This window comes from Notamacropus eugenii, chromosome 1, assembly GCF_028372415.1.
Source record: "Notamacropus eugenii isolate mMacEug1 chromosome 1, mMacEug1.pri_v2, whole genome shotgun sequence".
Classification (NCBI taxonomy): Eukaryota; Metazoa; Chordata; class Mammalia; order Diprotodontia; family Macropodidae; genus Notamacropus; species Notamacropus eugenii.
The window spans coordinates 205310136-205325156 of NC_092872.1; the positions used below are offsets into that span (position 1 = coordinate 205310136).

Genomic DNA, 15021 nt, shown 5'->3' on the forward strand with positions numbered 1-15021 from the left:
AGACTCCTACCTCAGCCCAGGCTGAACAGCCACTCTCCTATCTTTCCCATGAGATCACCTTTTGCAGTTCATACTAGCACCTCACAGGCTTACTGGCATCATGGATTGGAGGCTCAGACTGCTTTTTTTGCTATCCATACCTGGAGTTAGAAGAACAGTTACTTAATACTGACTAAAAAATCTATAGCCTCTAAAAATGGCAAGTTCCAATAACCAGGTTTCAAATATGATTATAATTTCACTTTAGCTAAGGAACACCTTTTGAGGCAAGTCTTAAGTGGCTTACATGCCTTTTATATGTGTGCTAGTTCCTGATTAAATAGCAATCATAAAATCAAATTTACTATTAAAACCTTAACTTTTCCATCAATGCCAAATTTTACCCAAGGTTACCTTCCTCTAGGAAATTTTGACTAACATTCTTTTCCCCAAACTAAAGATGTCATTGATTTATTCTCAGTAATTAATTCAGTCAATTGTTTTCATACTAATTGCTTTTACCTCACTTTGTAACATGTCCAATTTTTCTCCTCATCACTCCCCTCCCCCGCTTCCTAATACCTTGCATTCTGATTACTCCTTCCCTCAATGTACCCTCCCTTCTATCACACTCCACCCTTCCCTTATCCCCATCTTCTCTTTTTTCTTGTAGGGAAAGATAGATTTCTATACCCCATTCCCTGTATTTCTTATTTCCCGATTATACGCAATTAAAATTCTCACCATTCATTGCTAATACTTTGAATTCCAACTTTTCTCCCTTCCCCTCTCCCTTCTCCCTCCCAGACCCACTGGGAAGGTAAGCAATTCAATACAGACTAAATATGTGTTCTTTTGCAAAAGACTTCCATAATAATCATGCTGTGTAATACTAATTATGTTGCCCTCTGTCCTACTCTATCCCCTCTTATTTTTTCCCCCACAACTGACCTTGTCCCTTCGCAAAAGTGTTTATTTCTAGTGACTCCCTTCTCCCATTTGTCCTCCCTTCTAACATTCCCCTCACCCCACTTGTCACCTCCTCTCCTACTTTCCTGTGGTGTGATATAAATTTTCATATCAAATTTAGTAAGCATGTTATTCCCTCCTTCAGCCACATGTGGAGAGAGTAGCTTCATTTTTCCCCTTTCCCCTTCTACTTTTTCTTCTCCATTGAACAAGATTTTTCTTATCTCTTTTATGAGTTATAGCCTGCCCCGTTCCATTTCTCCCTTTCTCTTCCCAGTATTTTCCTCCTTCACCCTTTAATTTTTATTTTATTTTTTTGCGTGTGGATAACGTCTCCTCTGATTCAACACACCCTGTACTCTCTGTCTATATATGTGTATGTGTGTGTGTATGTACAATCTCTCCATCTACCCAAACACTGAGAAAAGATTCAAGAGTTATAAATATTTTCTTTCCATGTAGTAATATAAACAGTTCAGCTTTAGAGAGTCTTTTATGATTTTTCTTTCCTGTTTAGTTTTCTTTCCTGTTTAGTTTCTCTTGATTCTTGTCTTGGGAAGTCAAATTTTCTATACAGATCTGGTCTTTTCCTCAATATGAATGATTGAAAGTTCTCTATATCATTAAATGACCATTAATTCCCTTGAAATATTATAGTCAGATTTGCTGGGTAGGTGATTCTTGGTTTCAATCCCAGTTCCTTTGACCTCTGCAATATCCCATTTCAAGCCCTTTGATCCCTTAATGTTGAAACTGCAGATTCTGTGTTATCCTGATTGTATTTCCACAATACTCAAATTGTTTCTTTCTAGCTGCTTGCAGTATTTTCTCCTTGATCTGGGAACTCTGAAATTTGGCCACAATATTCCTAAGAGTTTCTCTGTTGGGGTCTCTTTCAGGAGGTGATCTGTGGATTCTTTCAATATTTATTCTGCCCTCTAATTCTAGAACATCAGGGCAGTTTTCCTTGATATTTCATGGAAGATAATGTCTAGGCTGTTTTTTTGATCATGGCTTTCAGGTAGTCCCATAATTTTTAAATTGTTTCTCCTGGATCTATTTTCCAGGTCAGTTGTTTTTCCAATGAAATTTTTCACATTATCTTCTATTTTTTCAAGTTTTTGGTTTTTTTACTAACTGCTTGGTTTAACTCATAGTCATTCATTTCCCTGAACTCAATTCTCTCTTTCAATGAATTATTTTGTTCAGTGAGCTTTTGAACCTTCTCCTCCATTTGATTAATTTTGCTTTTTAAAACCTCCTTTTCCTCATTGGCTTTTTGGGACTCTTTTTCCAATTGAGTTAGCCTCTTTTTAAAGTTGTTATTTTCCTTAGCATTTTTTTGGTTCTCCTTTAGTAAGGTGCTAACTTGTTTTTTAAGGTCTTCTATTGCCTGAGCCCAGTTTAAGTTCCCTTTGGAGCCCTGGAGGCAGAGGCCTTGACTTCCTCTGACAGTATGCTTTGTTCTTCCTCATCTGAAAGGATAGGGGGAGATACCTGTTCCCCAAGAAAGTAACCTTCTGGGGTCTTATTTTTTTTCTCTTTTTTGGGCATTTTCCCAGCCAGACTTCTGAGTTTCCTCTCCACAACCACTTCACCTCCAGTTCCACCAAGTCAGCACTGGAGGCTGAGATTCAGATGAGCTGCTCCAAAGCCTCAGGGGCTTTAGGCTGGGGCAGGCTGCTATTCAGTGTGACATTAATATCAGCTGCTCAGGAGTGGGCAGGGCCACCACACAGGACTCAGTTACCTCAGGGGGTTTACAATGAGACCTTCAACAATGGATTGGGGCTACTGCCTGCTTTGGGAGCCCCATCTCCTGCTGCCTCTACTGCTGCCACCTGAGGAGGCCTGAGTTTTGGGGACACCCTGCTCCCTTCTCTGCCAGCCAAAAAGACCTTCTCACTGACTTGTGGTGCCTGTGGATTGAGGGATCTGTGATGCCACTGGAGATTCTGTCCCTGAAGCCTGCTTGGATCTGCTCCTTTTGGTGCTACATGGCCAAGGCAGGGCTGGGCTTTGCTCCACATCCGGTGTGCGACAGACCTTTCCCCTCGGTCTTTCAGGTCACTCTGGGATAGAATTCTCCTCCACTCTGTTGTTCTGTGGCTTCTGCCGCTCTAGAATTTGTTGAGAGCTCTTCTTTACAGGTATTTTGTGGGCTGTAGGATAAGAGCTAGCATATGTGCATCTTTCTATTCTGCCATCTTGGCTCCACCCCCCAGAATGGTGCAATTAGATATCACTACAGGAAGATGGTTTTCCATTTTTTATGAGCAATAGTTCCTAGCAAGGTGATGTATGTGTAGCCTGTGACACCAAAAAGTCATTCGTCTGTCACCCAATTCTACTTTTGCACCTAACAGGTTGTCATAATACTTTCCCAAGATATTAACACAGAAAGAAAGTCTGGCAATATTTTTTATGTGCTGAAACTAGAATATGTGATGCTTGGATAGCTAGCATAAGATGGGATAATACTTTTATATAAAACCTTGTTGATTCTTTTATTTTTATTTATTTGTTATTTTTAGTATCTTGATAGTCTTTACAGAAAAAAGGAAATCATTTTTGAGGTTGACATTATTATACTTAATAATGGCTCAGGGTCAAAGGAAAGGCACCCATGAAAAATGATTTTGTAGTAATCACTAGAAATCACAGACTATGAGAACAAGAAGGGACCTCAAGATACCTTCTCATTTTATAGATGAAGGGCATTTTGCTCTAAGTGGTAGAATGAATCACTGGGGAAGCAGGAACTGGAATTAGGATCCATTGTAACCTTTTCAACTACACCATTCCAAATCTGAATCTGTTAGCTGGAGATTCAAACTAACCTAGCTGTGGGCTTCAGAAAAATCTTGCTAGAGGCAGAATTCACAATAGAAAATCAGAAATCACTAAATGGTACACAAAGTAGGATATTAGACACTACAAGGTTTCAGTATCTGTTCTCATGGAAAGGGATATAATATTAACACTGGAAAATGTAAAAACAGAATAAGCCTTACTAAACACATTAAGCATGTGAACCCTAAATTCAAGGTGTGATTGGAGGGAAATGGGAGCTCACTGGCTAGGAAAGATTTTATGGAGGAGATGGTATTTGAGTCACTGGTTGTTTAAAAGGATAGAAGACAAATGTTCACATAGTAGCAAACTGTTAGGATCACAAAACAGGCTTTCAAACCCAATTAAAATTGATTTTAACTTATTGTGGGAATATTGTGTGGCCTTTGTTATGGGCTGTGGCCTAATAAAATTCTAGTGGTGCTTTCAGGTTCAAAAATTCCAAAAATATACAACTGTGTGGTCCTCTGCTGCTCTTTCCAATCAAGCTGAGAATTAACTTCCTCTCACCATTAAAGTGGCCAAGAAATATAATGAAATACCATTTCATTGGTCTGGAAAAATTAGCAAATGGAATGTTCTGGTTAATTGAAGGTCATTATGTGTGGAATACACACAATAACTTTCAACAATTTGATTATAAATGCTTAACGTTAAAATCATGTCGCATACTTTAATACTTTGTAAATAACTTTAGGATTTCAGTATATATGCAAAGACTTAGGGTCACCATTCACACAAACACTATTTATTAAACTTCTAATATATGCAAAACCCTGTACTAATTTGATAATTATAGGATATCAGTAGATGCATAAATCTCTAGTGAGAAAAGACCTTTGAAATCATCTAGCCCAACTCTCTTATTTAAGAGACAAGGAAACGGAGGCCCAGAAATTTTAAGTGATCTACCCAAAATCCCACATCGAGGAAGCAGCTGAGCCAAGACTTAAAAATTCAGGTCCTCCAATTCCAAGCCAAGTGTTCTTTCCAATATATTAGTTTAGAAAGCACTTTCCTCAAAGCATTAAAACATCTTTGCCTATCTGGCATGTAGACAGAGAAAGGACAGCTGAAGAAACTGAGGTTCAGAGAGATGGAGAAGGTTGCCCAAAGTTACAATGCATAGTGATTTGAGTATACACTTGCCACAAAGCCTCATGACTAGAGTCTGGTGCTATCGTTTTATAACGTAGATTAAGATTCCATGACTTTATCCGATACAAAGTCTTTTAGAGGTCATCTAATCCACTCTTCCTCCCCATGTAGAAATTTCTCCTATGATACAGATAGATAGACAGAGATAGATAGATAGATAGATAGATAGATAGATAGATAGATAGATAGATAGATAGATAGATAGATAGATGGACGGATGGAGAGATGGGTAGATGGATGAATGGATCAGTGGGTAGGTGGATAGATAGATGATAAATGAATAGATACCCCTGAAAGATGATCATCCAGTTCCTCTATAGCCATTTCTATTGACAGACCACTCACTCCAATGTATTCTATGCATAGCTCGTTTGTGTCCTGTCTCCCACTTTAGATTATTAGTTCCATAGGGGCAGAGACTATCCTTTCTTTGTGTTTCCAGTACCTGGCATATAATGAACATTTAATAGATGTTTACTGACTGACTCACCTTAGAATTAGGCAATGAGATTTCCTGTAACTTCTAGAAATTGGTTTAATACTCTTGAGTGTTAATTAAGTCTAATTTCTCTACCACCTGATGTACCCCCCCCTCAAAAATGTGGACATTTCCCATATCTCCCATCTTCTTTTCTCCAGGCTGTACATTCCGTATATTTTCCACTGTTCTTCATTTAGCAGTTTTGCATCTTCTCCCTCTCCTGGTCACCATCCTCCATGTGTACTACAATTTTTCTACGTTCATGCTCAAGATAGCCCGCTGTAGCAAAGCATGACATTCCAGATTCATCTGACCAGCTTGGGGACCATATAAAAAGGAAACATGAAAACTGTCTCCAAATACTCACAAGGCTGGCTATCACATGGGAAGTGATCAGATGAATCCCCAAAGAGGAGAACAAGGACCAGAAGGAGGGAGGTATATAGAAGGAAATTTCAGTTCAATACAAAGAACTTTTTAAAGCACTTAGATCAGGCTGGAAATGCCTTACAACAAACACTTGCTGATTTGAACTGAAACTACTGAACCTGAAGATTTTGCAATCTTCTCAACACTAGCCATGACTGACTAGTGCCTGTCTTGATAGGTAATGAACTCCCCTTTGTTGGATGTATTCAAGAAGAGGCTGGATGATCATTCCTTAGAGGTGTTATAGAGAAGACTCATATATGAAGCAGAAGGTTGGATTAAATGACCTCTAAGTTGTTTTTTTTTCCCAACTGCAGAATTTTATTTATACTACCTGAGCTGGCACTAAAATAATACAGAACAAAAGCAGGTTAATTTTATGGTTCTCTATGTTAAGTCCTTCCCTTCTTTCAAGGATCAGTTCAGAGTACGCTTCCTTCAGGAAGCCTTCCTTGACCATCAATTGAAAATGATCTCTCCCTCCTTAAATGTTTAATAGCATTTTGTCCATGCCTCTCCTTTGCCCTTCTCTCATTTCTCCTTGGATCTTAGTTGTTTGCATATATCATTTTGTTATGATAGACTGTAAACTCCTCAAATAAGGGCCTGTGTCTTGTTTATCAGAGCAGTACTTTGCAGACCAAATGACCAAGCACTTATGAACTGAATTGTCTCTCCCAAGGAGATTCTGTGTGGGCCACTTCTCACTGCTTCAGCACAGGGCTAAACAAATAAATCCCTGTCAACTTAAAGATGGTGCAGTACAGAGTGCTTGCTTTGAAATCAGGAGTCCTCAGTTTGAGTACTGGTTTTTCAAGACACTAAATCTCTTTGGGATCTCACTTCTTGAATTCCTTTAAAATGAAAGAATTGTACAAAATGATCTCAGTTTTGTCCAGGTGCCCTCTCCAGCTAAAGGCCCCTTTATATGAATGCCTAAATAGGAAAGTTTTGGATTTTCCCCAATTCCCTTGGAGATACAAGTAATTAAACCACACATATTCCCCTAATACATAAACCTGAGATCCTGCTTTTCAAATCTCTCTTGCCCACAAAACAATTGAGGAATTCCCAGGAGCTTTTCTACAGACTTCAATGCAAGTATGACCAAAACATAAAAACAAACATTTAAAAAGATTGCAACTCCATCTTATAGTTTGGGGTTTGTTTGTTTTCCCATGTGGTAATTTTGCCTGATATTCATGAATAAATTTTAAACTGAGGAAACAAGGAAAACCTCTTCCATGCCTGAAGTAGTAGCAGAAATAGTAGAGTGGAATTAAAAGCCTCAGCTCTGCCATTAACACACTGTGCTAACAGTGAGTCACTTCCTCTCTCTAGACCTCAGCTTTCAGACCTATAAAATTAGGGGTTGAATTGGATCTTTTTCTGCTTGAAAATTCTTTGATTCTGACAATACTCCAAAACAATATTTCAAATAGTACTCCAAAAACCAAGAGTGTGAACCACTCTATTATGTCATGTGATACAGTCTTGTCAGACCAGGCTCCTTCCCCTAGAAAGAACTGTTTGGGGGGAGGGGGATGGAGTTGCGGATAGAGAAGGAATTCCAAGGGGAAGGTAGGATGCACACAGCAACAGTTAGAGATAAGTCTATACATGAAGTCCCTGGATACCAGAGGAACTATACCAATTAAACACTGCCTTCATCCTTATCGAGCCAACTTATGGTTAACACATTCAAAGGCATCTGGATCCGCTTATCCCAGATCAGAACATTTGTAAAGGAAACCAGCTCTTTTCATCGTTCTGGGTATGAAATAGTGCCAGCCTCAACCATGAGGGGACATTTAGAATTACCCAACCTTCTGGACAAGGCTGATTTCCCAGGCTGATTACATGTGCTGCTTCATTTTGAAGGACTAGAACAAGACTAAGATTTGCCCTAAGGATTAAAGAAGGAACTATGGATGTTTGGCCTAGAGAAGATGCAACACTCATTCTTGAGTATTTCTCCAATTTGATCTTACAAGGTAGATTTCTAGAGGGCTGCTACCTCAGCCTCTAAGGGACTTAGTGGGTTGAACCCCTACCAGTGTGCTCCTCAAAGATCTGAAGGGCCATGGATAGAGTTAGAGTGCTGAACCTGGAGTCACCTGAAAGCTGAGTTGAAATTTCAAATGACACTTACTAGTTGTGTGACCCTGGGCAAGTCCCTTAAGCACTGTCTGCCTCATTTTCCTCATCTGTAAAATAGGAGTAATTACAATAGCACCTACTCCCTAACCCACTTGTTAATATAATATAAATAAAAATGAGATAATATTTTGTAAAATATTTTACAAAGTTTAAGGCACTGTGTAAATGCTAGCTATTATTACTGTTATTCAGCTTAATTGAGAGTTTTGTATGCATTAGAGGTTACCCAGAGGGCATTTTCAATGACATTACTCTCTTTAGGATCATTCAAGGAATTTTTTCACACTTCATGATGAGATCTCCTGGTGTGGTTGAAATGTTAGAGTTTTTTCTTTTTTATAAACTCCTTTAACGGAATCTTTTTCTGTAATTAAGGTCTAGGCTTTCAAGGACTCCTTTATAAACTTCTCCCCATTAAGCATTTGCTATCTGTAGCAAATCAACCAGGGTGAATGTTGGCAAAGTCTGTTCATGAACAATCTAGAAAATAACATTTTATTATGGAAAGGCGAGCCTACCATCAGTAGAGGGTCTGGAATGACGCTCACTTCCAAATGGTAATACCATTTTGTCAGGTAGACATCATTTTGTGAAATTTACATAAGTTACCACCTCTCTTGATACTTGTAAAAGCTTTCTAAGACCTCAAAAAATAAAGGAAAGGGAAAGAAACTCAGTTCTTGAAAAGATGTATGAAAAACTCACAGGACTGGAAAAGACGAAACCTTGGAAAACCACATGGAGCTGGAAAATGATTTCTTCACAAAATACTGGGGCAGGTTCTGGGTTGCTACATGAAGTACAGACTCCTAGCAATAATCTCATACCTCCATTTTGTAGCCTGAACAATTTTTGTTTACAGCACATGAAAAACTTATTCACCTTTCCTTAAAATGGAAAATTACTTTGTACTTATTAACAGTGTTAAAAACTGGCCTTTGATGTACTTCTTGGAACTGCAGTTGGGAGAAAGCATTGAGGGAGGTGGGAAATCTTTCCATCAAGCTAAGAAAAATAGACATAACACTAAAGTGTTTTGCCAACATACTATCTCTGGCTGGGAGCTCAAAGCTTTAAAAAATAGAATTACAGATACCTTAATATAACTTCCCAGAGCAGAGAATGAATATTGGTTAATGCAGAAAAACTTACAAGCGCTGATTCAGTAGGAGGAAAAAGGGAACAAATAGAAATGTTTCAAAAACTTTGCTTACCTTCTAGGTTCCTTCCAGCCACCCACAGACCCACCTACCAAAAGAAAACCCAAGAGATGAGATATAATAGTGATGTTCAAATATGTGAAGGGCTTCCATGTGCAAGAGGGATTGGACTTTTTATGTTTGGCCACAGAGGAGACAGAACTAGGAACAATGAATGGAGGTAGGTTTGTTATTATTTAAAAGAATAAACAGAAAAAACACCTTTCCAAAAATTAGAGACATCTGTAAGTGGTATGGAATGACTTGGAAGATAGTGGGTTCCTTTTGTTCTGTTTCTTCTTTTATAACATGACTAATATAGAAATACATTTCATATGATTGTACATGTACAACCTATATTAGATTGCTTACTGTCTTGGAGGAGGGGAATAGGAAGGAGAGAGGGAGAAAAATTTGGATCTTTTATAAAAATATTATAAAAATAGTCTTATCAATCATATAAAAATGAATGTTGAAAATTATCTTTACATGTAATTGGAAAAAATAAAATACTATTTATTTAAAAAAAAGAAGATAATGGGTTCTCTATCTTGGGGGTCTTCAAGCTGAAGTTCAGTGACCACTTGTCTTATGTTTTAATAGACGTTTCCTTTCAGTATGGGTTGAATTAGGGAGGTGCCAAGATTCCCTCTTGCTCTCAAATTCTAAGATTCTAAGAATCTAGGAGTGGCAGTTAAGTGAAATATACTTCAAATCTCTTTCTTTGAATGTACTCTTTGCATGTGAGAGTATCAACATCATACATAATCAATACACCAGGTAGTTAACAATAGAGTATGAAGCTGCCTCTGTTCCATGAGATCCAAACCAGATTAACAAAACATTATAAGCCACCACAAACCTTGTAGATAAGATGAATGCTGACTTGCTCTGTCAACTTCTGAAAAGCAGAAGTGGAAGACCATGTCTAAAATTTTGCAGTTTAAGATAAATTAAGAACAAATAGTAACGCAACCTACTTCAATTCAATTCAACAGATATTCTTTAAGTTCTTATTATGGATACTAAGGTCCTAAATTAGACAATGGGGATGGATACAAAGAAGAAAAACAAGAGAACCTCGGTTCTCAAATCTCAAAGAGTGTGCAATCTATTAGGGAGATTTGACATATATGAATACAATGCAAGCTGACTAATGACCAAGTGTATGTATATGAGTGTATGAGAGGGATCAAATGGGTGGCTTCAGAGATTAGAGAGGTATCAATTTTAGGCTGGAAGAAGTGGGAGAAATTAGGGAAAGCATTATGGAAATTGACATTTGACCCAGAACTTGAAAGAGGAAATGGATATCCGTATTGGCCAAATATGGAAGTTTTATTTCACATAGTCGGGGGAATGATCATAAGGAAAAGAGGAAAGGGGATTGGGGAACATCTAGTATTCCTTTATGGCTAAAGTACATAGGGATATGAAACCAATTGAGAAATACATGATAAAGCCAGACCGTGGAGGGTCTTTTTATGTAATTTAGTCCATAGAAGTCTCGGAGTCAGAAGAAGCTTCAGAGATCATGGGGTCTCAACAATTCCTGAGCAGGAGTATCTTCCATTAATACCTGAAAGGAGTCCCTTCTATATAACATTTCTAACAAGTGTTCAACCAAATGCCGTTTGGACACCTCGCAATGAGGAAACTCCCTCTACCCCAATGTCCTTTGTGGCTATCTCTATTTGGTAGGAAGATTACCTTTATATTAATCAGAATTCTACCTCTCTACTTCCTGCCCCTCCCTCTTCCCATTGTACCTAACTTTGCCTTTGAGAGACAAGTAGATCAAATCTAACCACTCTTCTCCAAGACAATCCCTTAAATAATTGAACACAACTTTCAAGTCCCTACCAAATCTTCATTTCTCCAAACTAAGCATCCGCTGTGTTTTGGCCAATCTTAGGATATGATCTTGACACCCTTTGAGCTCCTACTTGCCCTCTTCTAGACACATTCCAGTCCATAAATGGCCTTCTTAAAATGCACCCTCACGCCCACCCCCAACATCATACTCCAGAAATCCATCTCATCAAGGCACTGTGCATTTGGACTATCACCTCCCTTGTTCTGGACATTCTGCTTCTATTAGTGCTGCCTAAATATCTATTGTTCCCATTAATTTTCCATTTTTGCTGCCATATTTCACTCGTTGACAACCATGCCCATACCCATCATCTTCAAAGAAAATAAAAACTCCTAACATTAAAATATACTCTTTTGATACATAAAGTATTTGATTCTCACAAAAGTCCTACAATGTAGGAAACATATCATTTACAGATGAAAAAATTGAGAGTTGTAGTGGTTAAGTGAATTGTCGGAGATTATAAAGCCTGAGTAAGTGGTAGAGCAAAGCACAGACCCCAGACACTCTAATTCCAAGTCAAGGCTAAGCTGTTTCTACACCTAAAACAATGCCTCACTTACAGTAAAGTTGTACCGATGGTGGGTTGACTACTACTAATAGCATTTATAAAGCACTTTCAGGTTTGCAAGGCACTTTACAAATAGTATCTCACTTGAACCCAGGATTGTAAGTGTTATTATTACCCTCATTTTACAGAAGAACCAACTAAAGCAGAGAGGGCAAGTGATTTGCCAGGGATCACACAGCTTGCAAGTGTATGAGACAGGAGTCAAACTCAGGTCTTCCCAACTCCAGTACAGCACTCTAGCCATAGTACCACTTAGCTGCCTTACTGAATCCAGGATGAAAATCTATGCTGCCCCGCCCTCACCACTATCCCCCAAACCTCATCTTGTGTTTTCCCTGCTTTTAGAGATTTTCATAAGATTCCCTGGAATTAAAATGGACATTCCCGACGGGGGTGGAGTCTGGGGAGAGGAGATGAAGCTAAGAGATTGTCTCATTAAAACTTCAAGTCTCTTTTTCTTGGGAAGCCTTTTTAGTGAAATCAAAGAGGAATTCCTCCGAAACAAATATGAAGTTTTCTCAAAACAAAACCATAATTTTGCAAACAATGGTAAAGTCTTTCCTGGGGCGTTTTCAAACTCTGGTATCTAGGAACGCAGTAGTCTTATTGTACTCTGCAGCATAAAAGTTCCAAAGCAAGAGGGGAAGAAAACATTTGTTGAAACCGAAGACAGGTTTAATTATTGGATTTCTGTGAATAGCTAGCTCTGATGAGATCTGATGGTGGTGATAGAAAATACCCAGGAACTTCCCAGAAGTTCAGTCTTTAGAAGAAAGGTCACGTCAGCATCCTTCTACTAGCCCCTTCTCATGAATTGTTTAGGAGCAGGAGAAAATAGAGGTTTGCAGGAGCTGGAGGAGGGAAAGGACAGAGTTACCTGGAGGTGTCTCAAGCATCAGTTTTTCCTTCTTGGTTTTCTTCTGCTTTAACTCTTTTTTGGCTGGCTTGAGTTTGGGGGGCTGCCGCCTCTCTTCGGGGCGCCCCAGTTTCTCTGCTTCCTCTCTGGGCTGCTCTGTGACAGTCTCTTCGGGTTCAGGGAAGGCATAGTAATGATCTCGGTTCAGGATCTCCTGGATATAATAATCCTGATCTTCGAGGGCTCTCCCCTGAGCCACTTCCCCAATGAAAGCCAGGCTCAGAACCCAGAGGGCGAGCCCCAGAGAGGATGCCCAAGCGTCCCTTGCCCTCATCATTTTCAAACTCGTCCCTTCTCTCCCTACACTCACTTAAAAAGGCAAAGCAAACCAAAACTTTCCCGACGTCCCCCACCAACCCACCCTGATGCCAAACTCGGCAGGCTGCGAGCGAGGGGCACCAGCCTGCCTTGGGAGCCGGGGAAGCCCAAAGCTGGAGCGCGAGGGACGCACTGCGAGCTGGGTCCCGCCGGCGACCAAGGCTCCGATCTGCCCGCCGTGGGGCAAGTTTGCGCAAAAAAAGCAGCGGGGAAAGTTGTGAGCGGGACAGCGGGAGGGAGCTGGCTCGGACTGAGACGGAGCCGGCGGGGCATGTGATTCTGGCCTGGGCCAGGCAGGCAGAGGCGCGCACAGGCGTGGGGAGAGGGGGCGGGGAAGGAGGCGAGGGGCCAGAGGATGGTGAAGGGCGGGGAGGGGCGGGGGAGCTGGCAGGGGAAAGGGGGAAGGGGCGGGGGAGCCAGGCCCAGTGGGGAATGGGGTGGGGCCGAGGGAGGGGGCCTCCTGGGCAGGTGTGCTGGAGGGGGACTGGCTCTCTGTCTCGGGGCCCTTATCCAACTCCACCTTCCCAATAGCCCCAGGGAGACTCGCACTGAGGTGTAAAGGGAAATGGGCTGGAGGAGCCCCCACCATTCGTAAATGAGAGAATGATTGACTGGACCCTTGGCCCGAAATCGCCTTGTCTGCCACCTAGAAAGCGGGAGTTTCTGACTGGCACTGGTAAAAAGAGAAGAGAAGAAAGTTCGGTTCGTTTGGAGGGTGGAAAGGAGAGGGAAAGAAGAGGTCTGAGGCCAACGTGGTCCTACCTCCCCAGCTTGCACATACTCCCCCCATTCCTCTTCTTCAGAAGCTTGGATTGGCCCAGCTCCACCAGGCGATCTGCCCACTATCCCCATCACCTTACCAGCCATTCCTGGAAGTGAGCAGCAAAGGGGCCAGCCTCCTTCCACCAACCGCAGAGATCCAGTCTTGTGCTCAGTGAGGCAGGTGATGGTGCCTAGGTAGCTTAAATGTGATGCAAGACCTTGGGGTCGCACTGGTAAATGTTTAACAGCCTGCCGTGTGTCCAATGTACATTTCAGTTTAATCTTCATTATTATTTTCTCTAATCACTTTCTTAAGGCTACATAATCAACTAAACAAACAAATAAAGCATGCAAGAAAACCCGATTTGTACGGTTTGCTGCTTTCTGAGATGGAAATGTCCACGATGAAAATTCAACATCCCTGTTAGAGTTGGCTCCAATACATCATATTCTGTGGTTGTATTACTACTGAGTACAAGAATCCTGCTAAGGTATAAGTGAAGCTGAGTTATAAAGAAAAAAGTTTGTCTGCATTAGTAATGCTCCTGGATAATGTTCCATTTGGGGATGCCCAGGCTCCAGCTCGAAGTGTTTTCTCTTTCCTTTTAGTTACTTATATTTTTATGTGCACTGTAACTATTTCTAGGACCCTATTAGTATGGAATTGTTGCACAGGGGCCTGTGTGTTGGTATCATTAATAGCTATATCTCTAGCCCTTTCTTCAGCCTTAACTTCCAGTTCTCAATTTCCTATCACCTATGGGGCATGGAACAGTCTGGGGAAACTGTAAAGTCAAAAGACCCTGCTCAGAATACAGACCCTGATACTATCTGTGTGACCTCAAGCAAACCGCTTTGTATAATAATAATAGTATTCAGCATTTATATAGCACCCACTGTGTTCCAGGTGCTTTACAGATATTATCTCATTTTTTCATCACAACTACTCTAGGAGATAGGTCATATTATCTCTATTTTACAGTTGAGGAAACTGAGGCAAGCAGAGGTTAAATGTAATAAAGGGCTCAAGATCACACAGCCAGGAAATGTCTAATGCTGAATTTGAATTCAGGTCTTTCTGACTTCAGGTTAAGTGCTCTACTACTACACTGTTTCTATGAGTCTTAGTTTTTGTACCTATAGAATGAAGAGATTGAAGAAATTGGGGATTCTTTATTTTATTTTTCCCTATGTGTTATGGACCCTGTGGGCAAGCTGATGAAGCCTATGAACTCCTTCTGGGGTGTGTATATATGTGTGGGATTATCTAATTCAACCTCATTTGATTTTACACAGGAGGGATCATGTACTTATTTATTTGCTTATGCAGTCGTATACATTAGTGGACAT

At 40.4% G+C, this 15021-nt stretch overlaps 1 protein-coding gene across 1 annotated transcript in view; it reads right to left on the reverse strand.

Moving 5' to 3' along the window:
- The window catches only part of CPXM2 (carboxypeptidase X, M14 family member 2), a 246015-nt gene extending 232769 nt beyond the window's left edge, over positions 1–13246 (reverse strand). Inside the window, exon 1 of the mRNA XM_072624882.1 lies at positions 12553–13246. Coding sequence (XP_072480983.1) covers positions 12553–12868 — 316 coding nt within the window. The 5' untranslated portion in view covers positions 12869–13246. The remainder of the gene's footprint in view (positions 1–12552) is intronic.
- Between the last annotated feature and the right edge of the window lie 1775 nt (positions 13247–15021).